This window comes from Parasteatoda tepidariorum, chromosome 7, assembly GCF_982258835.1.
Source record: "Parasteatoda tepidariorum strain Cologne lab strain chromosome 7, Ptep-v5.0, whole genome shotgun sequence".
Classification (NCBI taxonomy): Eukaryota; Metazoa; Arthropoda; class Arachnida; order Araneae; family Theridiidae; genus Parasteatoda; species Parasteatoda tepidariorum.
The window spans coordinates 16,148,591-16,170,887 of record NC_141761.1 but is presented as its reverse complement, the minus strand read 5'-3'; the positions used below and the strand labels follow the sequence as shown (position 1 = coordinate 16,170,887).

The window sequence follows — 22,297 nt, the reverse complement described above, 5'->3', positions numbered from 1 at the left end:
CCTCAAGTATATTTTTCCCAACCGCTCAATCAATTAATGCATATAAAAATAAATTTCTAGTAGAGTTGAATTATAAAATTCATTCTCAATGGAAAATAACAGGTGAATGATGTTTACGTTTTATAGAACGTAATATATTAACATTCATGCAATGTTTTAAAATTTAATTAGTTAAAAATAAATGTATAAAACTAACATATTAATAATTTTTACTTACCACAACAGAACAGATTAGATTTCTATTCCATGCAGTAAAATTTCGGCACGTGAAATTAACAAGCCATCACAACAAACATGCACACGAACACTGGCGATGTGGCGATTTAACAGATAGAAAATGTCGCCTCAATGATTGAAAAAAGCAACCCATTTTTCGTTGCCACCGGAAAGATAGGACTTTCACTTCCTCTTGCGGGTTCATCTTATCTATGAAACTCCTCTAGTACGACGCAAATAAAGTACATACCAACCAATCGCTTATGAAATCGATATATTTGAATCAAAAATTTCGATACTGCTTTATCGTTATCGTGCCTTTTCTGCTCTTAAAATTTCTGAAAGGATGTCTGTATGGATTATAAATTGTTGAGAATTATAGAGATGGTGATTTTATCTTAGGGCCAAAACTCTTTTAAAATTCTTTAGTTGTTACATCTAATAGTAAAGACGGCATTTAATGAATAATTTCTTATGAGACAGTTCTTTTCGTAGGTTTTTAGATTTTATGAAAGTCTGGCGAAAAAATAAACAGCGCCTGGAATATGGGCATAGAATTAATAAACGGGGAAGGCGATCTGGTAGTAAAATTGTTGAAAAACAAAGTATGCCGCTCGCATTGATATCAGATCCTTGGCAGCGTATGCAAATTCAAGATGTTAAACAAGATGAGGAGGTTTGTTCCATTTTACAATTATACTCTCGTCCGATCTTCTAATTTGCTGTAACCAAAACACATTTCGTTGATATAATTAAATTTCTTTTGTTTATCGATGTCACAAAATATTCTTTTTAGGATGTGTACAAATAATCTTTTTCAAATCGAGCAAACTATCCAGAGTATAATATTAAAAATTCCTTATTGAACACTTCAAGCTAATTTGTGGTGCTAAAAAATTAATTAAACTATTGATTGTAGTAACTCCCTGTGGCAGAATTTGTTCGAGCTATTTGCGACAAAACTCTTTATCACTAATATCTTTCTTCAAGATACATTTAATAATAATAAACATATATGTTACTAATTTAAAATAACATAAGTGTTTGTTGTGTTTATAAAAATAACTATATAATTTTTATAAATAAAACATGTCATAATTTTTTATTCTAATATTATGGGTGATATTTTCGGATTTTGTGTGGGGGGGGGGCACAAATTATTTCCTTTTTCACATTTTGTAAATAATTTTCATAGTAAAAAATATAATTAAAGATCATGAAATCTAGCAGTGATTGCTAAAAAAAAAGATCAACTAAATCATATAATTGGGTTCCTCAGATGCGTGTTTCGTTTCAAGATTAGGTTGTTGCGATAAACAATATTGCTTAAAAAATAATGGATGTAAAAACTATGGTGAAATCAATAACTGCCAAAAATTCGATAAAATTATTGCCTTTAAAAGTAAATACTCATATGCATGATTCGAATTTTCCATATTGTTTAAAATATATCGGGATATTTAAATTCCATGGGAAAACCAATATCAATATCTGCCAAAACATGCAATCGAAACATTGCATCAAGATCTACAATACTATTGTCGTAAATTGAGCGCGCGTCAAAAGTGAATATCTAAATGCATGATTCAGATAATAAGTGTACATTTCTGTAGAAAAGACGAGTAATATTTTTTTTACTTACAAAAGAAAAATCTTTCATTCAAGAAATTTGTAACATTTTGCAATAAGGTTGCTACGATTCTGCCATGGGGGTAACAGTGTAGAAATTTTTTTTCTCTGTACAATGTAGATATGATGCATAGCTTTTTTAAAAAGTGCTTATTTTCGATTTTCTTTTTTTAAAAGCCCTTAAATGTGCTTTTTTTCATTGGGTGTTTTTAAAAAGTGCTTAATTTTCCCTTTTCGAAAATGAGATTTTTTTTCTTAACCATGTTAATTTTTGCTATTTATTATGCAAAAGCATGCTTTCCTCTTTGTTCTATTCAACATTTTCACAATTCATTCAACCACAATCTATTTCAGCGTACCATCGGTCCATAGCGTATGAAAGCAACAGTTATTTTACAGGTTTGATGAAATATTTGCGAGTTCGTATGTGCGTACAGTGAGCTTGTTTCTGTGAGATTGCTTCACTCTCATGTGCAACTCTGCTGCATTTTACAATATTTTCACAATTTCACGATTAATTTTCCATCGAACCGAAAAATCTCTTGCTCATTTTTAATGGCTAACATAATCAAGAAAAGAGTTCTTTGTCAAAAACTTATTATTTTATTGTGATCATGTAAAGTCTTTGAAAGTTATTTTGCATTTTGTTAGTGTATATAGTGCTTAAAAAGTACTTAAATAGGGCTTATTTTTTGTTAAAAAATTTGTCTACACACCCTGTAGAGTTTGGTACTGATTTGATGAACTCGAATCACTGATTTGATTTGGTGATTCGAACCACCAACTTGCAACTGAATCAGTGATTTGAATCGGTTGATTTTATCAGAATGTATATAAATTATAATGAATTAATATATATATTTATGTTAGTTTTTGTTTCACTGTGATCAGGGGTCTGTTTAGAAGAAATTTGGGTCCGTTAACAGACCCATCACAAAATATCTTTTCATAAAAACGGACTCTTCACAAAATATCTTTTCATAAAAATGAACCCTTCACAAAATATTTTAACTTAAAAACGGAACCTTCACAAAATGATTTTTCTTTTAATCGGACCCTTCACAAACTTGTTTATCTTTATTATTGTTTTGTTAATCAAATAAACCTTTCCCAGGGGAAAAAAAAAAGGAAAGATGGATGTAAACGAATTGAGTTTTATCTTCGGCAGACGTTTCTGCTATTATTCGTCCGAAATGAATATTTTGTGTTGAGCAGTATAGTCTAAATACCAAATATTTGTATGTTGCATCTCTAATTTAGAAACAGCAATTGCTGTTTTTTTTTTAAAATTTAATTTTTTTAATTATAATTTTACAGTGTTGAGCATAATCTTGTATCTCTTTACAATTTAAAAACTTATTGAAAAAGTTTTTTTACAATAACAGGACCCTATTTGCACAAATTCATAAAAGCGGACCCTGGTTGAAAGAATGTGACTTATTTTATATTCACAAATTACGAGTAACTTTTTCGCAATTTTACAAAAACAGGACCTTTCACAAAATGTCTGGGCAGACCCCTGCTGATGCTACAGGGATTGTACAAAATTAAGGAAACACTTCCATATTAACACATTTTTTGATCTTTCTCAAAAAATACTTAGGAGTCATTTCACAAATTTAGAAGTGTTTATGCTATGCGATTTCTCATACTTATCAATGAATAAAGCTTTTGGATGTTTGAGGGAACGACAATAAATTACAAACAGAAAAAAAAGTTTTGGAACACTCTATGCCAATAGTTGTAGCTATAAATTTGTAACGTGTAACAATTATTTTGGTTATTATATGTGAGAATTTTGTGAACCTAGCTTTCATAATAATGGAAATATGAACCTTTTTTATAAAAACTAATTTTTTTTTTGTTTTATGTTTTTTTTTATTATAACTTTAAAAATATTCAATAAAATTAAACAAAAATTTTAGAGCAATTTAAAAGTTACTACAAAATTATCGCTTTAAAATTTGAAAAAAAAAATTGTGATTATAATCATATGATTCAAATCACTGATCTGAATCACTGAATCCAAATAGTGATCCGAATCATTCTGTAGAGGTTAAGGCTTCACAATTTCATAAAAATATTCAATAAAATCAAGCAAAGTTTTTAAAGCAATTTAAAATTAACTACAAAATTATTGCTTTAAAATTTGAGAAAATTTTTTGATTGTAAACGTAATCATAATTCTAATCACTGATCTGAATCACTTTATCCAACTAGTGACCATTTGGCTCTACAATTTCATGACCAGCAGCACAATTGTGGCATCAGCATTGCTATTACTTTCAATAAAAATTTGTAATTACATCATGTTTAATAAACTGTTTCAACCACTGGGAGGACTTTTTGATGGAGAAGAAAAAGCTCCCTTTACCACTGAGGATAGTTCACATCAGCACTGTGGTCGGTGCGGAATTTGTACCGACCAGCCAACGCTGAGATTCGAACTATGGCAAGCGTTCTATTCCCTAAGTGAGCCCTCAAGGCTCCAACTGATGTTTATAGGGTAACTGTTTGAAAGCAGTTTCAAATCAGAAAAATATTTAACATCACTCCTAATTAAAGTGGATGCCACAGATTTTTCTTGTTGATTTTAAGATAAATGATTTCAAAACACGTTGTTCAACGACTATTTTTAAAAAAGTCAATGCTTGTTAAACCTACTTTCAACCCATTTCTAATTTTTTGATCAAAATATAATTTAATAAAAATTTTTTATACGATTTTAAACTATGTTATTTTAATTGTTACTTAAGAGATAAAAATTTAAAAATATATTTAAGAAAATATTTTGACTTTTTTTTAATCAATTATGTTTTATAATTATGTTGATGTAAATGAAAACAATAACTGGAGAAGGAGATTTTAACTTTGAACTGTACAAGATTTATTACCAACCCAATATTATTAAATACATAAAAATAATTTGAATGAATTGGATGGCCCAAGTGATTGGAATGAGTCATGACAATACAGTAAAAAAGATGCTGCTTTTTAAACCCACTGGAACAAGAAAGCGTGGAAGGCCGCAGTTGAGATGGGCTGACTCGGTGGAGTCTGATTTTCTTGCAATTAATGAAAAGAATTGGAGATTAAAGATAAATAGGAAGTCATTATAGAAAAATGTTCAGAGGAAGGCATTGGCTCACATTGGGCTGACTGGCCAACTTTGATGATAATGATAAGTTTTATTAATTTAACCATAAAATATAAAGGCTTTAAGTAAAGCACAGTATATTTTGCTTATTAAAACTAATGCATGTTGCTTTGAATTACTACTCTTTTAATATGTATGTATAATAAATATCCATAATGTTAGATTTTTTATTTTGCCAGTTAATATGCATATTTGTCATGTTTTAGATGTAGTTATGGAATGCCTAAGTTCAAAGCATGCTACTTTTAATTTATTATTGCTTATGTTATTTCAGTTATTTGTGAATAACCAGCATTCAGCAATTAGCATCACACCACCAATTGATGACAAATTTTGTGTAAGCTCAATTTTGTTTTGGTTAGTTTTTTATTTTTTATTTCAATTTTCCCATTATTTATATTTTTAAGATTTCTTTTCGTTTTTATGTTATGTTTAAAAATGGTTGTTTTATGAATAAGCTTTTCAAACTGTATTTTTTTCAAAAGTAGCAATTTTTATTTTAGTAATTTATTGTTTTAATTTTGTCTATATTATGTGTTATATTTATTGTTCTAAAGTTCTAAGTTGATGTAATAATGAAGTAAAATTGTGTTTAAGCAATCACAGTCCGGTTTTGAAATTCATTAAACACTTGTAATTGTATAATTATGATGAAATAAAAATACATTGCTTAAGATAATTTATGTAAATTTTATTTTATCAATTTATTTTCTTATGTATGAAAAGATTTGAATGGATAAACTTTAATGACAGATTTGTCTTTTGCTTTTAAATAACTTATGTATAATTTGCATTCATCTGGACATTTCCTTATTTGTTATGGAATGTATACTAACTTAAATAAATTGTTTTTAAAAAATTTCTTCTTTTAGCCTCCTCAAGCAGAAAGTATGGCTGCAGAGGAAGAAATTCCACAGGTAAATAAAGATGGTTGTTTCTTCCTGAAAAAAGTTTAATCTGAAGAAAAGTGGAAGTGTTATGGTCATTAAAGGCCTTTAAGGTCTCCTCAGTAGAATCAAATTTGACTTTTGCTGCCTCAATCAGTTTCTATAGGATCTCTTCTTGGGGACCCCTCTGTCCTCTTGGTTTTAATTTTTAAAATTAAATTCTTTAAGCCTACAATTTGTTTTTTGTATAGCCTACAATAAATTAATGGTAGTTAGAGAAATGCTTGTGAAAAAATAATAAAATGATTTAATATGGTTATCAGCGTTAAAGTTTATAAAAAAAAAGTTACTGGTCTTTCAACATGTTAATTTCTTTGCAGACTAGTTTATTTACTAGTCCGCAAACAATATCACTTATCCGTTTGAAATTTAACAGTAAACATGTTTGTACATCACTTAATATCATTTTCATGCTTCAAAATAACATATTTATTAGTTTATTTTGAAGAAAACATGATTAATTATAGCAAGCTGATGAGATACTAAATTAGTGTATTATAATAAAAAAAGTGAATGCGCAAAATTGAAGCTTTTTCCAAATAAAATTCAGAAAAATAAACAATACTAACTCATAGTAAGGGGTCTGTTTAGGTTTTTCTGAGAGGTACCTATTTTGTGAAAATTTAGACATAATTTGTAAAAAATTAAAAATTATATTAAAAAATCAACACAAAAATATGGATTTATCGTTTTTTAAAGGATGTAAAAATAAAATTTTAAGAAAAAGTATTTTGTGAAACTGCCGTTTTTCCTGAAGTTGAATTTCTGAAGTACCGCTAAACAGTAGTAAATTCTGCCTGGACAGACCCCTGATAGTGTACAATATATTTTGTTTTTTTCCCCTCATCAAAATCTAGTCATTCATAATTTGCCAGCCTCTGATTCTGAAATACAAGACTTCAACTTATTTTTCTCATACGGGATATCCTTTTCTTTATTTCATGCATTATCCATTTTTTTTTGCCATTCTTTCTATAATCAAACCTAAAAAAAATGAAGAAAATAAGTTAACTAAGATATATTTCAAAAGTGCTCTATTAAATTATTCCATTACATCAGGGGTGTCAAACTCGCGGCCCGCGGGCCACATGCGTCCCGAGATGAACATTTTTGCGGCCCAGTCAATATATCCGACTCAAAGTAAAAATAAAATAGAAATGTGAATTAGAAAGAAAAGTAGCATATAAAATTATAATATACTTTATTTATAAACCATACGGATCATTTTAAATTGTACGCGTGAAAATGTAAAATTTTAATTGGCTTATGGCACCTGCCATTCCAGGTATACTGCATAGTATTAAAAATACGCAGAAAAAATTTAAAATCTTAGAACAGAATTTGAAACAAGGTTTAAAGATTTTAATTCTTTGGAAGACAAATTTTGTTTGTTTTAGTCGATTATCTCAATAAATATAGACTCAGTGCCCAGTAATATGCAAATGGAAGTGATTGAGATTCAGTGCGACTCAAATTTGAAGGCAAAATTCATTGAAGTGGGTATGCCTGAATTTTACAAATATTTGCCGGCAAGGTTTGAAAATACTCGAAAATTCGCATTTGAAATTATTTCCATGTTTGGAAGTACTTATTCAGTGCGAGCAATTATTTTCTGTTATGAAAGGAAATAAATCTCCTGTTCGAAACCATATTAGTAACGCTCACGTTGGGTCAATTTTGAAAGTAGTCAGGGCCAACAAAATTTCTCCCGAAATAGGAAAGATAATAACAGAGAAGAGATGTCAAGTATCATACAATAATTTAACTTTATATATGTTTATTACAATCAGGGGTCTGTCCAGGCCATATTTACTACCGTTTAGCGCAGGGTTGGGTTTTTGACGTCAAAAAGTGGTTTTTGACATGACAAGGGTATAATACTGGTTTAAACCGTCAAAAACCCGTCAAAAATGTCAAAAACTGAAGTTTGCAAGAAAATATATAAACTTCAAAACTACCAACAATTGCCATGCATTATATTGAAATTTAATTATACTATAGGTAATCAGCAGGTTTTAAAATATTTTTAATTAAAATTAAGGTAAAATAACAGATTTAAAATCTCAGAAATTTATATTCAAATGCATGTGCAGAAAAATTTTGCACAAAAATTGTTTAAATATTTATATTTAAAAAAAATTTTTTTTCTTCTTTTTGATACTTAAGAAAATTAAAAGTTTATTACTATGCATTTTTGACATATAAGGAACATGTAACTAATATTTATAAGGAACTTACAAGTTATGTTGTATAAATACAAACTTGATATAAGATACAAGTGTATAAAAATTTTTTTTTAATGTTATACCGAATATCTTTATTATCCAGTATGTTAATTTGAATTTAAAAGTAGTTATATTTATGAATAATGATAAATATAATTCATATTGTTTATTATATTTATTTATAATTATTACACTTATCATTTTAAAACAATTTTTATCTCTTAATTTTTTTTTCTCCACTTGTATTAAGAATACAAATAATGCATATCTTGAAAGCAAGAAGTAATTATTCAACAGCTGAATTTTTAGATATTCAACAAAACTATATCGTATTCAGCAAAATGAAATTCACAAGTATTTGGATAAACTACATTTTAAGCATAGTAAATGAATAGGCTGAATATACTGTAAATCGACACTAACTACTCTGCGTATTTAACAGAAAGCACTTAAATTTGTATTGTCTTATGTTAAAAAGATTATTAAGAAGATTTAAAAGAATATTAAAAAGATTTTTCTTTAAAAGAAGATGTCTAATGTACAAAACTGCTAATGTTTATCTTTAAAAATGTCTAATTTTTAGCATAATCTATACTATACACTAAATTTGGTTATAAATAAATTTCTTAATAATATCACTGCAGATTTTCAATAACACATGAAAATGAATACATAATATTACAAAAGATGTGAGTTTTCAAAAGTACAAGATTTTGGTTACTATTCAAAATATAAGTGTTTCTTCAAAATTTTAATTTATCTTTTCTAGAACATATTTAGAAACACTATCCTTTAAAAAATATATAAATTTTATGTATTAATTAAATTTCACATATGAATATAGGTTTTTGACATTTTCGACATTTTTGACAGTGAGGTTTTTGACGTGACGGTTTAAACCATGGTTTAAACTGTCAAAAACTGTCACATGTCAAAAACCTGCCAACCCTGGTTTAGCGGTACCTTCACAAATTTAACTTTACGAAAAACGGTAGTTTCACAAAATACTTTTTCTTAAAATTTTACTTTTGTATCTTGTATTTTTGTGTTGACTTTTTATTATAATTTTTAATTTTTCACAAATTATGTCCAGATTTTCACAAAATAGGTACCTCTCAGAAAAACCTAGACAGACCCCTGACAATGTATTATTCAAAATAAAGATATTTGTTTCTATGAACATTGATTTTTTTTTGCGGCCCACCTAAAGTTAAGCATTGTTTATTTGGCCCAAGTTAGCTTTTGAGTTTGACACCCCTGCATTACATCCTTTATCATACTATTCCAGCTCAATGAATTTGCTGTAGTTCCACTATCAGTTAACTATCAACTTGCCAAGTCTCCTGTTTGCTAACGAAGACTCCTGTATTTTACGACTATCCCCTGTTTACCTATATATTCTAAAATTTCTCTGTATTTGTTAAAGAAATCTGAAAAAAAGAAATTTGTGATAAAATATCGGTCAATGGCAAAAATGCTAATCTATTTCTCAACAGATGGTGTTATTGAAGTATGTTTAGTGTTATTAGTTTAAATAATGGTTTTAAAAAAATCTTTGTTAGATTAAGATTTATATACATATTTTTGACTTCACTAACTGAATGAAAGTGCTTATATTATTTCCAATTTTGAATTTCTCCTCTTGACTTACATGATTATGCCTGATGTATCAAAACTTTACTCGTAGCCTAAAAAAATGTCGCCAGTAAAATCTCTGTTATTTTATTTCTCCAATGTTGGCAAGTATGTTAACAGATTCATTGGTGGTCCCATGGACCTGTGATTCTTATTTCATAGCGGTCCAAGGGAGGATTTAGTGGTCTTGCACCATTGGACCACCAATGATTTTGACAACCCATTCCACCAATGATTTTTACGTTCGTGTATCAATTGGTTAACATGGTAATGCAATACGTTAAAAATAAATGCAAATAGGAAGTATGTATGTAAAAAAAATATCTCCTGAATAAAAACCCATTACATGTATGTTTAAATATAAAAGTATTGCATATAAATTCATGCAAAACATGTAATTGTTAAAAAACTACAGAGCGTCCTATAATTTGATATAATTATTACAATATAATATTATAATACCTGATATAATAAATATTCTATATTTATATAATATATCCTCTAATTTATCCAATCGTCTAATTTATATGATATATCACCTAATTTAACTAATTAATACACGATCGTAAACGAGTGCAAATCGGGTTCAGTCGCGTAAAAATTAAAAAAAAGCTGCATAGTATCACCTGATAATAAAGATTTTACATAGAATCTTAATTTAACCAATTAATACACGACCGTAAACAAGTGCAAATCGGTTTCAGTCGCGTAAAAATAAAAAAAAGCTGCATAGTATCACCTGATAATAAAGATTTTACATAGAATCTTAATTTAACCAATTAATACACGGCCGTAAACAAGTGCAAATCGGTTTCAGTCGCGTAACAATAAAAAAAGCTGCATAGTATCACCTGTTAATAAAGATTTTACATAGAATCTTAATTTAACCAATTAATACACGGCCGTAAACAAGTGCAAATCGGTTTCAGTCGCGTAACAATAAAAAAAGCTGCATAGTATCACCTGATAATAAAGATTTTACATAGAATCTTAATTTAACCAATTAATACACGGCCGTAAACAAGTGCAAATCGGTTTCAGTCGCGTAACAATAAAAAAAGCTGCATAGTATCACCTGTTAATAAAGATTTTACATAGAATCTTAATTTAACCAATTAATACACGGCCGTAAACAAGTGCAAATCGGTTTCAGTCGCGTAACAATAAAAAAAGCTGCATAGTATCACCTGTTAATAAAGATTTTACATAGAATCTTAGAGTGCGTCTAATAATTTGGCTATGGACTGTAGGTCTGATTTAAAAAGAGCAACATTGATAAAACATACCTGTACTTTTATTGAATGTGTAATATTGTTTTGTAGCCAATGGAAGATATGGATACTAATGAGGTAGCTGAAGGTTTACATGAAATTGAGCTGACCAGTATAACGAAAGAAGGTTATCCGAAAGGGGCTCCAGATCAGTTTAAACTTCTACAAGTTTTAGGTCAAGGTTCATTTGGAAAAGTATGATTTTTTACTTTCAAATTTTGTGATGTTTCTGGTTAAAAAAATCTAAAATATTAAAAAAGAAATTTTTTTCTTCTTTAAACACATTTATTGTTTTAGCTTTTTTTCAATTCCTACTTATTAGTTCGCACTCTCCCTCTTCAAATCTTTCAAAAAATACTTTTTTATTCATCCACTCAAGTTCAAATACATTTTTTTTTTTTGAACTTGTAGTTTATGATGACACTTGATGCATTAATTCAATTTAATTGATTAATTTTATAGGGGAGAAAAGAAATTTTAATTATTTAATAAACTAAAATAAAATGTTGACCTTATTGACTTTAATATTTTTTATATTATTTGTTTTGGTATCCGGTAAGTTATTAGATTTTTTGAAGCATTTTAAAAATACAATGCTTTTTTGTGGAAAACTGTGTCTTACAGATGTAAATTTGTTTTAAATAGCTGCTTGTAGTTTGTTTTACTTCAGAAAAGTAAGCAATGCATTATGATGTTTGGTTTTAAATTAAAAGTTCAAAATATTTATCTAAAATTTCATTAATGTATTTCTGATCATTTTTTCTAAATGCTAGTTTAACAAACTGATAAATATTATTAACTGACTTAAACAAACGTACGTACCAGTTCTTAATTTGATGGAAGATGTTTATCACAGGGTTGCCTCAAAAGCTTAACTCGCTGTTGGAAGTTAAAATATCGGTGAGAGTGTGGCGAGCACCGCAGATACAATACTAGGTCCAATATTATGGTGTGTAGCATTTTTAAAAAATCCTTAAAGGTGCTTATTTTCTATTTCCATTTTATAAAAGCCCTTAAAGGTGCTTTTTTCACGGGGTGTTTTTAGAAATTGCTTTCCTTTTCAAAATTTAGTAATTTTCCTTTTTCAAAAATGAGATTTCACTACTTATTATGCAAAAGTGGGGTTTTCACATTTCATTCAACCACATTCCATTTCGGCGTGCCATCAGCCCGTAACGCATGATAGTGCTAACCATGCTACACGTTTGATGAAATACTTGGGGGTGACTACTGAGCAAGTTCGGTGAGATTCTTGCTTTGTCGGTGAGATGTGCAACTCTACTGCATTTTGCAAGATATTCTCAATTTTAGACTTCATTTTCCACTATCTGAAATTGAACGGAAAAATCTCTACCTTTTCATGGTGGCTAATATAATCAGAAAAAGTGTTCTTACTCAGAAACTAGTTATTTTATCTTGATGACATAAAGTCTTTGAAAATTATTTTGCATATTGTTAATGTGTATAGTATACCTGCCAACTCTTCCGGATTTTCCGGAAGATTTTATTTTCATATTTAAAGTGGTAGCAATACTTATGTTATTCTAATTAACTTTTTGAATTATAATGATAATTATAAATGAGTTTGACCACCACTACATATAAATAATTACAATAAATATATAAAAGCATAATAATCCTTGCGCAAGCGAATTTCAACGGGATCAAAATATAAATATATTTTTGAGTCAGAATGTTTTTCGTTAATTGTATTACAACCACTCTGAAAATCCATTCTCGGAAAGAGTGAAAGTTGGCAGGCATGGTATAGTGGTTAAAAATTTTTTTTTTTGAGTGCTTAAAAGGTTCTTTAAAGATGCTTATTTTTTGTTGAGAGATTTAACTACGCACTCTGAATATGTAATTTAAATTTTTGTTTCAAAATTTTATATTACTTTGCATTTTATTGATATTAATAATGTGTCATTTTTATGTTAGGTGTTTTTAGTTAAAAAGATGGTTGGACCAGATTCTGGTAAATTGTATGCCATGAAAGTATTGAAGAAAGCAACATTGAAAGGTATTATTTGACTTTCTTCTTATTTTCTTGTTAAATTTAATTTAACAGAAACATAGTATTTACCAAAGACAAAAAAAAAACCTATTTGGATATAATAAAATTTTACGTATTTTTTAAAAATGAATATGTAATATTTTTTTATTCTAATATGATGGGCGATAATCTCACATTTTCTAAGAGGAAAACACACTTATTATTTCTCATTTCGTAAATCATCATCACATAAAAAAATGATTAAAAACCTGTAAAAGAAAAGAAAACCAAATTTTTTTTAATTCTTCCCAAATAAGAATAAAAATACCACGAGCATTTTTTTCCCTCTGATATATGAAAGAGGCATCTTTCGAATGTAATTGTGGAGGAAAAATTTTTTTTAATACATTTCTATAGAAAAAAAGTTATTTGCTTCAATATTCTATATTTTTCATTCGTCTAAAAAAAAAAAACGAAAAATTAAGAACATTTCTTTCCCCTCCGATACGTGAAAATGCGTGTTTTAAATATAATTTTAGAGAAAAAAAATTCTCGAATTTTTGCAGAAAAGAAAATTAAAATTTTTTACTTTCTAAAGGAAATTTCTTTGTGCAGGAACTTTGTAACTAATAAATTTATGTAATATATACGAATAAATTTATGTAATATGAACCTTTTTGAAAATCATCTTTTTAATGGTATTTGTTTTTACAGACTAATTCAAGGTATTACAATGGGGCATTTGCCTATATTTTCTTACATTTTTATGAACAAAAATTTTTACAACTTAATTTATTAATTGGATTTAGATTTATTTATGATTTAATTATTTTTGATTGTATTGACTTTGATTTAATTGAAGATATTTATCCTGAAGAACTAAATTTAATTAAGACTAATTAGGATGAAACTTAAGCTTATTTTTTAGATCTGAATATCAAACTTCATGACTGAAAAATTTTCATCGGATTATACGATAAAAGGAGACATTTTAAGTTTAATGTTATTAGTTGAACACATTTTAATTCCAATCTTTAGTTTAAGATTTTTAAGAATATTTTGCTTGGTCAAACTATTAGATTAAAATTTATTTGTAATAATAAAACAGATTTTCTTTCAGCTATTGGTAATTTCAGGATTACATTAGAGAATAATAATTTTCCTTTTAATTACTGTAATTATGATGTTTTGATTCAAAATATTCGGCCCAATCATTCAAATAATACGGCCGATATTGAAGCCCACATAATGCGGTCTATGCGGTTAAATTTAGGATTTTATGTTCCAGTTGGCAGCACCTTCTTAAAAATTTTTTTCTCATTGAATGTTTTTCTGTTTCATTTTTTCAAGATTTTTAAAAAGGGGCCAGCACTTAATTTATTTCTAAAGTTTTCTTAATGATTTGGCAATTCATATGTTATTTTGATGTGGCTATTCTAACTGTAACTTTATCTTTATTTTGTGTACTTTTAAGTCATTATTAAGACTTTGTGATTGTTTGTCATTTATTTATATTTGCATTTCATTTTCAATTTTTCTAATTGCTTTTTCTTATTTGACTTTCCATTATGGGGTTTCAGTTTTGTCAGTTTTTGGTTTCACCGCTGACGAACAGAAAGGCTCCTGTGTGTTAGCAGGAAGTGTGTCTCCTGATAAAGTATTGTCCTTCGAGCACACATATCTTTACATTTTTATGGTTTTTGTTTTCTGCAGGAGTTGTTTTTCTGACTTATGAAACTAATATTTAACATGTAATAAGTATCACACATAATTCAAATTAAATTGTTTAAAAATTCATTTTGATTAATACACAATTTTGTTTGCGTTATGTTCCACTTAAAAAATATATTTAACTTAGTTTAACTATAATAATCAATTAATTAATCTATAAGCATATTCCAAATAATCAGTTTTTTTTTATCATGTTATCATATTATGGAAGGAAGGTGGATGGATATCTTTTTGAATTGCTTATTGATAACATTAGTTAACCCTCCGCATGCAGCTCTTGCAATTTGAGCAGGATATCATCCCAATACGGGTCAGGTGAAAGAACTTTTTCCCTTTGTTTCAATACTGATCCCGCTATTTCCCCTTGTAGGTTTAAGAAAAACATCATTCAATGGTAACTTTTGCTGCTAGATGGCAATACAAGGTTCAGGAATTGCTGAGTGTCAGCGGCTTTACATGTAAAAATATTGCATGAATTTTTCACTTATAAGCCCTGCCTGCTGAAATAGTGAGCACCGTATTATATATTTTTTGAAAACTTAAAATATATTAAAATTCTTTTATAATTTTAAAACAACTGATGAGGATGTGAATTGTAACATATGAAGAAAATAATAATAAAGAAATATAAAAAAAATTGTTCCTTATTTTAGGACCGGAACGTATGAAAACTGAGTCGTACAATGAGTGTTAATAGTTGAAAAAGTTTTCATAATTATACTTTATGGAAATTTAATTACTTTTAATTTAGATAATTTAATTTAACCTTTTGTTTAAAATAATCTTTAAAAATATTTTTTTTTAAAATTGGTTTTTACTCAACTCTGACTAGATTTGCATCTGATCCCCTGGTTGTAATTATCATTTTAAGAAAAAGAAGTACCATTGGGTTGACAAAAAAATATTAGTTTTTAGTGTGAAGTAAAATTTAATTTTCCTCTATACAAAATACTAATTTTAATCACTCTTCTCTTCTGTTTGGCATTCGTGATTTGCACTTTCATAAAACGACTAGTTCTCATCAGCAAGAAGCGCTTTGAATTTATCGATTGCCTAAATTTTTTCCATTTAAAAAATTACGTCAACTTCAATGAAAATTATAATCCTATGGTGCAATTGGGAATCTCAAAAGAATCATGTTCTACGACATCTTTAACAATACTTAAAATATTACTAGAGATGATTTAGAGTCACATATTCCATGTAGCCCAGTATTTTCACCATCAGATTATCCTTTATTTTAATGTCTATAGAACTTTTTAAATTGGAAAAACTTGAACATGGAGCGTAGCTTTTTTTAAAAGGACTTAAAAGTGCTTTTTTCATTGGGTGTTTTTAAAAATGACTTAATTTTTCCTTTTCGAAAATGAGATTTTTTTCTTTGCCGTGTTGATTTTTGCCGCGTATTATGCGTTGCTTTTCACATAGTTCGCATGCAAGTTTTTACAACCACAATAATTTAACATGTTTGATGAAATACTAGCTACGGAAGATGAGATTATTGCACTCTCATGGTGCAACCCTGCTGTATTTCAGGCCTCTGCTCAATCATTTTATAATATATTGAAGTCTTTGAAAATTATTTTGCATTTTGTTAAAGTATATAGTGCTTTAAAAAGTACTTATTTTTTGTTGAAAGATTTGGCTGTTCAATAATAACGATCACAAATCGAACTTGGTTGACTTATTTTGCTAATTAGGATCAGAAGTTAGTGAGCGCTGGATCATAAAATTAATAGAAAAATGGCAAATGGTCATCAAACAAAATGAAAAATAATGATTATTTCTTTGTGTAAAAAAAATTGAGCCTCTTTTCACACTAAAAAAAAAACCGAAATTACAATCTTGACAACTGAAAGAATTATTCTTTGATTGTTCTAAAAAGAAAGTTGGACAAAAAAAATAACTGTTCTGTGTACAAAAATAATTTTACCTTTCACTCATCAGGTTCATTATTTTATAAGTTGCATAAAATAATAATCTAAAATTAAATTTCAGAACAGTTAGTATAAGATAGAACTTATTATATTTTCATTATTGCACATTTTCTACAATTTCAGAAATGCATTACAATTTATTTTTTATATTATATGCAGGGTATCTGCGCACCTGGAAAGTCTTGAAAAATCGTGGAAAGTCATGGATTTCGGTATTGAACGAAATTTGTCATGAAATGTCATGTTTCTAACTATTTTTTTAAAAAAAATCATGGAAAGTCATGGATTCAGGTTGCCAAAAAATCTAATTTTTGAAATGGAATTTACCCCCCCCTCCAATTTCATAGTGCACCGATGTTCCTAATATCTGAATTTGTAACAAAATCCCCACTCATAGTCATATTCTATTAAAATATTAAAAGCTTTTATCCTGTTCTTCAAAAATTATGGTGTTCTGTCAAAAAATGAAAGAATAAACAATTCTAGAGCGAATAATCTTTTAAACTTCCCTGATTTCAGAATTTTTTTATCTGTTTTTTATTTTTTTATTTTATCAATTTAAAATTCTAGTTTTGGCTTTTTATATTACACTTACTTTAAAGAAGAAATAACTTAAAATAATAGTGCTAATTTGAAACAAACAACATTATTTAAACATTTGACTTATGATATTGGTTTAAAGAAAATTATTTCAATGAATTTTATAACTGTGAATTTTAAATATGAATTTTATAATTTATATACACTGTTTGTATAAAATACAGTATAAAATGGCTCTATATTGAAATATAAATAAATATATAAGAATTTATTGGTTTCTAATCACCTGGAATTACTTTCTTTAGCTTAATAAAAATATATTAAACAGTACTTATCAAAGGTTGTTTTGGGTCATTGCTATTTGGTACATTTTGTGCAAAAACTATTTAACCATTAAAAAAATTTTTATTCATTAAAAGCGTTATTTTCTGCAAGCTAAACATATTGTTGCCTCCACATCTATTCAAGATGATATATCAAAAAAATAAAATTTTAAGTGAAATTCTTCACTGTATTGACTAATGCACTAATATTGACACTTTTCATGTACAGTACAGAACCCGTTATCCGGAAATCAGAAAACCGGAAAACCAAAAAACCGGAACGAAATTCGATAAATTTTCCCGCAATTTCAAAAAAATATATATTTTTTTTCCTCACAAGATTTTAGGATTTTTCTTTCTTTTTTTAAAGGTGTTTACCTTACCATCATTTTGGAAATAATCATTAGTGTATTACTTCTTCGTTTTTTCTTCTTTCGAAGATTATTTCCAAAAAAATTTTTTTTAGTTGGGTTTAACAATAAAAAAACGGCTTTTTGTAGCGATTCAGAAAACCGGAAAAATCAGTTATCCGGAATAGCGATGGTCCCGATCGTTCCGGATAATCGGTTCCTTACTGTACCACCTATACTACACTTTAGCAGGGGAAAAAAAACATGCTGACCTGGAAATTTTAAGAATTTTACTGGAAAACCTGGAAAAATCAGGGAAATTTGAAACTTGAGTTGAGTGGGAATCCTGTCATGAAAAATTTCTGTAATTATTTTTGGAAAATCATAAAAAGTCATGGACATGAAAATCTGCAATTTACCAGATACTCTGTATATGTTGCAGTCTGGTAGAAAAATTTGTGCTTAATTTAATGTTATTTTTAATTTATTTGATTGATTATATTTTTTTGTTTCTAATAGTCACTAACAGGTGGTAATTTCCGTCCCTTTATCGTTTCATTTTCCAATCTTTGTGATATTAGACCAATAAAATTACAATTGAGGATTTTTTCTTTAGTGCGAGACAGAATGCGAACGAAGATGGAACGAGATATTTTAGCTGACATTCGACATCCCTTTATTGTGAAACTTCATTATGGTATGATTATTATAAATCTTAAACATTTGATTGTTAATTTCTGAATGAATTTGTTATTTCGTTTTGTAGTTTTAAATAAGGTGTTTAATTTCTGTTAGACATGAGATAAATATATTTAAATGCTAGCAAGTTAGTTTTGTATTTTAAATTGCAATTATCTAAGTTTTAATGTAAAAATCTGTTACATTTTTTTTTGGGTTTTGCCAGGAGAGTGGTCAACATCAACATTCTTTTATGGTTGTGATTGTCAAATTTATTTTATTGGACATTGTGAAAATTGTTTGTGTTTTTCATATTTTGAAAATAAAGAAATAAGAAGTTCAGAAGTGAAAGAAAATACACCCTTTTTTTTCAGAGCTTAAAAACTTAAAACTTCCTCTTCTGAATCAATTTACTCTTTCTCCCTCTTTTGAACTTGTGATTTCCGACTCACTGTTCTTCTTACTCGAACCTTGTTCCTTTAAATGCATAGTCTGGCAGTTCTATTAACTGAGAGTTCTTAATAGAAAATCTTGATCAGTGCTTGCAAATTATTACCTTATCATCATAGAATGATAACCATTATAATTATATAATCATTGATGATAATTATGATTATAATCATGATCATAAATCCCTGTCAGGGGTCTGTCCTGGAAAAATTTACTACTTTTTAGCGGTATCTTCACAAATTCAACTTCAGGAAGAACGATAGTTTTACAAAATGCTTTTAAAAAGGCAAGTTCTAGGATTCTCCTCTCCGCTTCTTAAAATTTTGTTTTTGTATCCCCGTAAGAAACGATAAATCCCGTGTTAATTCTGCATTTTGCAGACTTGCAATGAAACCCTCTCTCGCAGATTGCTATTATGACGTGGTGGAAGGATTAGCTTGCCACTGGGTTTGTAAGAGAGAACACACCGGGATCCCAAAATGTCGTGGGAGAAAAGGAGCATCAGCCACTCTGTCTCTTAATTGTGGTGGAAAAAAAGGCGCTAGTACCATGCCAACCCTATTCTCGTACAATCTATGGAAAAGAGGAGCTTTTCTGCTAGATGTCTTATACGATTAGGTAGCACGTGTTTGGTCAAATAGTGCGGTATGGTAAGCCTAACCAGTCAGTTACGTCATATTATAGCGAACTTTTTTATCTCAGATTTTTTAAAAAATAAAGCGAAGAGGCTCTCCCTCTGTAAATTTTACAGAAGTCTAACATTATTCTAAATTCATTCTAACAGACCTTTATTTTTTAATGAAAATTTGTTTTTTTTATGTGAACTTTTTTCTGTATGACCCAGTGGGACATGTTCTCATAATGAAAACACGTTTTAGTCCAAGTATTATTAAATTCATGTTTTTTTTAAATATAAAATTCAAGTAACTATGGACAATGATTTTTATGGATTTTTAAATTTGGATACAATTTTAAGCCCAAAGTTCTACAATAGCTGAATTATTTTTGAATATATGTGGGGAAACATATAGAAATTTACCAGTCATAAATGATTTTTATTTGTAGTGACGATTTTTGGAAATATTTTCTTACTTTAACATATTTTTGTGTTGATTTTTTAATATAATTTTTAACTGACAAATTATGTCTCAATTTTTTACAAAATAGGCACCTCTCAAAAAAACCTTAACAGACCCCTGCCTGCTTTCATCTAGAATGATTGCAATCAAGCAATCAATACTATTTTTATTTGACCTCTTAACATATATTTCAGAAAAATGGACCAAAAGTGGAAAATTTTTTTGACTGTATAATTTTGTTCTTTATACTATTATAAAAGTTCGAAAATGGTTTTTTATTACAAAAATAAAATTTTGAATGCAATAGCTACTGTATTTATAATTATTACATAAAAAAGTAATGGATTATACACACATCTTATTCAATTATAGCAAATTAAACAAAATTTTGAAACTAAATATAATATTGCTAGTATAATATAATATAAAAACACAACAATATGATTTTCAATACATTTTACAAATCTGGAAAAGGATTAAAACATCTGTTTCTCAAATTCTTTTTCTCAATTTTCTTTCTTTTTTCTGTGAGATTGGAGGTAGACTTTATTATTTTTCTTGATCATATCTCTTGCATTAGTTTGTTTTTATATTCGAAATGAACGGCAGACTGTTTAGTATGTTTTTATGATTAATAAATTTGTGTGTTCTTTTTCAGCCTTTCAAACTGAAGGGAAGCTATATTTAATCTTAGATTTTTTAAAAGGTGGCGATCTCTTTACTAGACTTAGCAAAGAAGTGAGTACATTTTTTTTCCTTTAAATAATATGTGCAGCATGTTTTTCTAAATGTGCATTTGATTTGAATTAACTCACTAGTTACAAAAAGGAAAGTTGTGATGGCATGCACGTTTTTGGGAAGAGGTCGGCAGGGGTTGTCATAAAAACACAATCTTTTCTACCTCTCTGTACCTCAAAGGTTTTGTCCAGGAAGAGAAACAGAATACATAAACTAATTACAAAAGGAAAGCAATGTACCTACTTAAAAATATTTCAAACCAAAGCACACTTTCTGAAAATCTTAAATCAAACTGAAAACAAACAACGCCCACATTTAATGCGTTGAAAGAAGAAAAAAAGGAAAGCAAGCTGGTACAATGTCAGCTTTGGTTGTCATTTTTATAGTTTTTATATTTTTCCTTTTTTTCTTCTTTAAAATTTTCTATTTACTTCTCCAGGGTTGCCACTCCACAGGGAAAACCTGGAAAATACAGGGAATTTAAAAATCACGTAAAATAACAGGGAAAATGCTGGGAATTTTGATTTTTTCTTTACAAACGGGGAAAATACAGGTAATTTTGTTTCTTATTTTTTTCTTTTAAAAATTTATGAGCACTCAAAGCGTAATCTAAGGGTTATTTAACCATGATATTTCAACTATAATAAACTATTTCATTTACTATAGCATTATTTAAGTATGCTCAGCCGTTTTTCCAGCAATTAAGACTAATAAATATAGTTATCGTAATATAGCTTACACAAGAGCACAGCAATTGTTGTTTCCTATTAATATATTGTGTATAATATGTACAGGGAAAACACGGGGAATTTTTTTTCAGATTTGAGTGGCAACCCTGCTCTCTGTGTTGCTTATGATTTATCTGTTATTAGTACGATTTCTTAATCAACTTTATGGTTGAGTTTTATAAATTGCAGAGAGAACTTCTGTGCTTTCCCATAATTACCAAGTGTTACAGTTAGGACATTTTTTTTGTTTGCAACTAATGTACGTTAATTTTTTCTACTCCTTAGACAATTCTAAAAACAGTGAGTAAAAAAACAATTGGATAGAAACACGAAATAAAAAAACAAGGAAATCGAAGCAAAAAAAGAGCAAAGAAAAGACAATAAGGGGTAGTTGTAATTTAACATAAAACTAGAACATTGATTCCAAGTGATTATCATTTTATAATGAAGTATGAAATTTCATTGTCCAATCGTTACTTTTTTATTTGTTTAATCCACACATAATTTTATTAATATCTATGTTGAATTAATTAGTATATACACCATAAAATTTGCACTAATTTGATCTTCAGAAACTGTATATGACTACTGATAGCTAGTTTGGAAAGTTGGTATCATAAATCCATGTTATTTTCTGATTGTTTTTTTTAGCTCTTTCTGCATATGTTAA

The 22,297-nt window shown here is 28.2% G+C and overlaps 1 protein-coding gene across 3 annotated transcripts in view; it reads left to right on the top strand.

The window, feature by feature from the left end:
• The first annotated feature begins 430 nt into the window (after positions 1-430).
• The window catches only part of S6kII (Ribosomal protein S6 kinase II), a 48,053-nt gene continuing 26,186 nt past the window's right edge, over positions 431-22,297 (top strand). The window contains exons 1-7 of one of the 3 annotated variants that reach the window (XM_016069764.4): positions 431-892; positions 5,277-5,339; positions 5,875-5,919; positions 11,132-11,275; positions 13,019-13,100; positions 18,571-18,651; positions 20,820-20,899. In XM_016069764.4, coding sequence (XP_015925250.1) covers positions 725-892; positions 5,277-5,339; positions 5,875-5,919; positions 11,132-11,275; positions 13,019-13,100; positions 18,571-18,651; positions 20,820-20,899 — 663 coding nt within the window. In that variant the 5' untranslated portion in view covers positions 431-724. Of the gene's footprint in view, positions 893-5,276; positions 5,360-5,874; positions 5,920-11,131; positions 11,276-13,018; positions 13,101-18,570; positions 18,652-20,819; positions 20,900-22,297 lie in introns of all 3 variants that reach the window. The other 2 variants (XM_087168527.1, XM_016069766.4) reach the window with 2 other exon arrangements.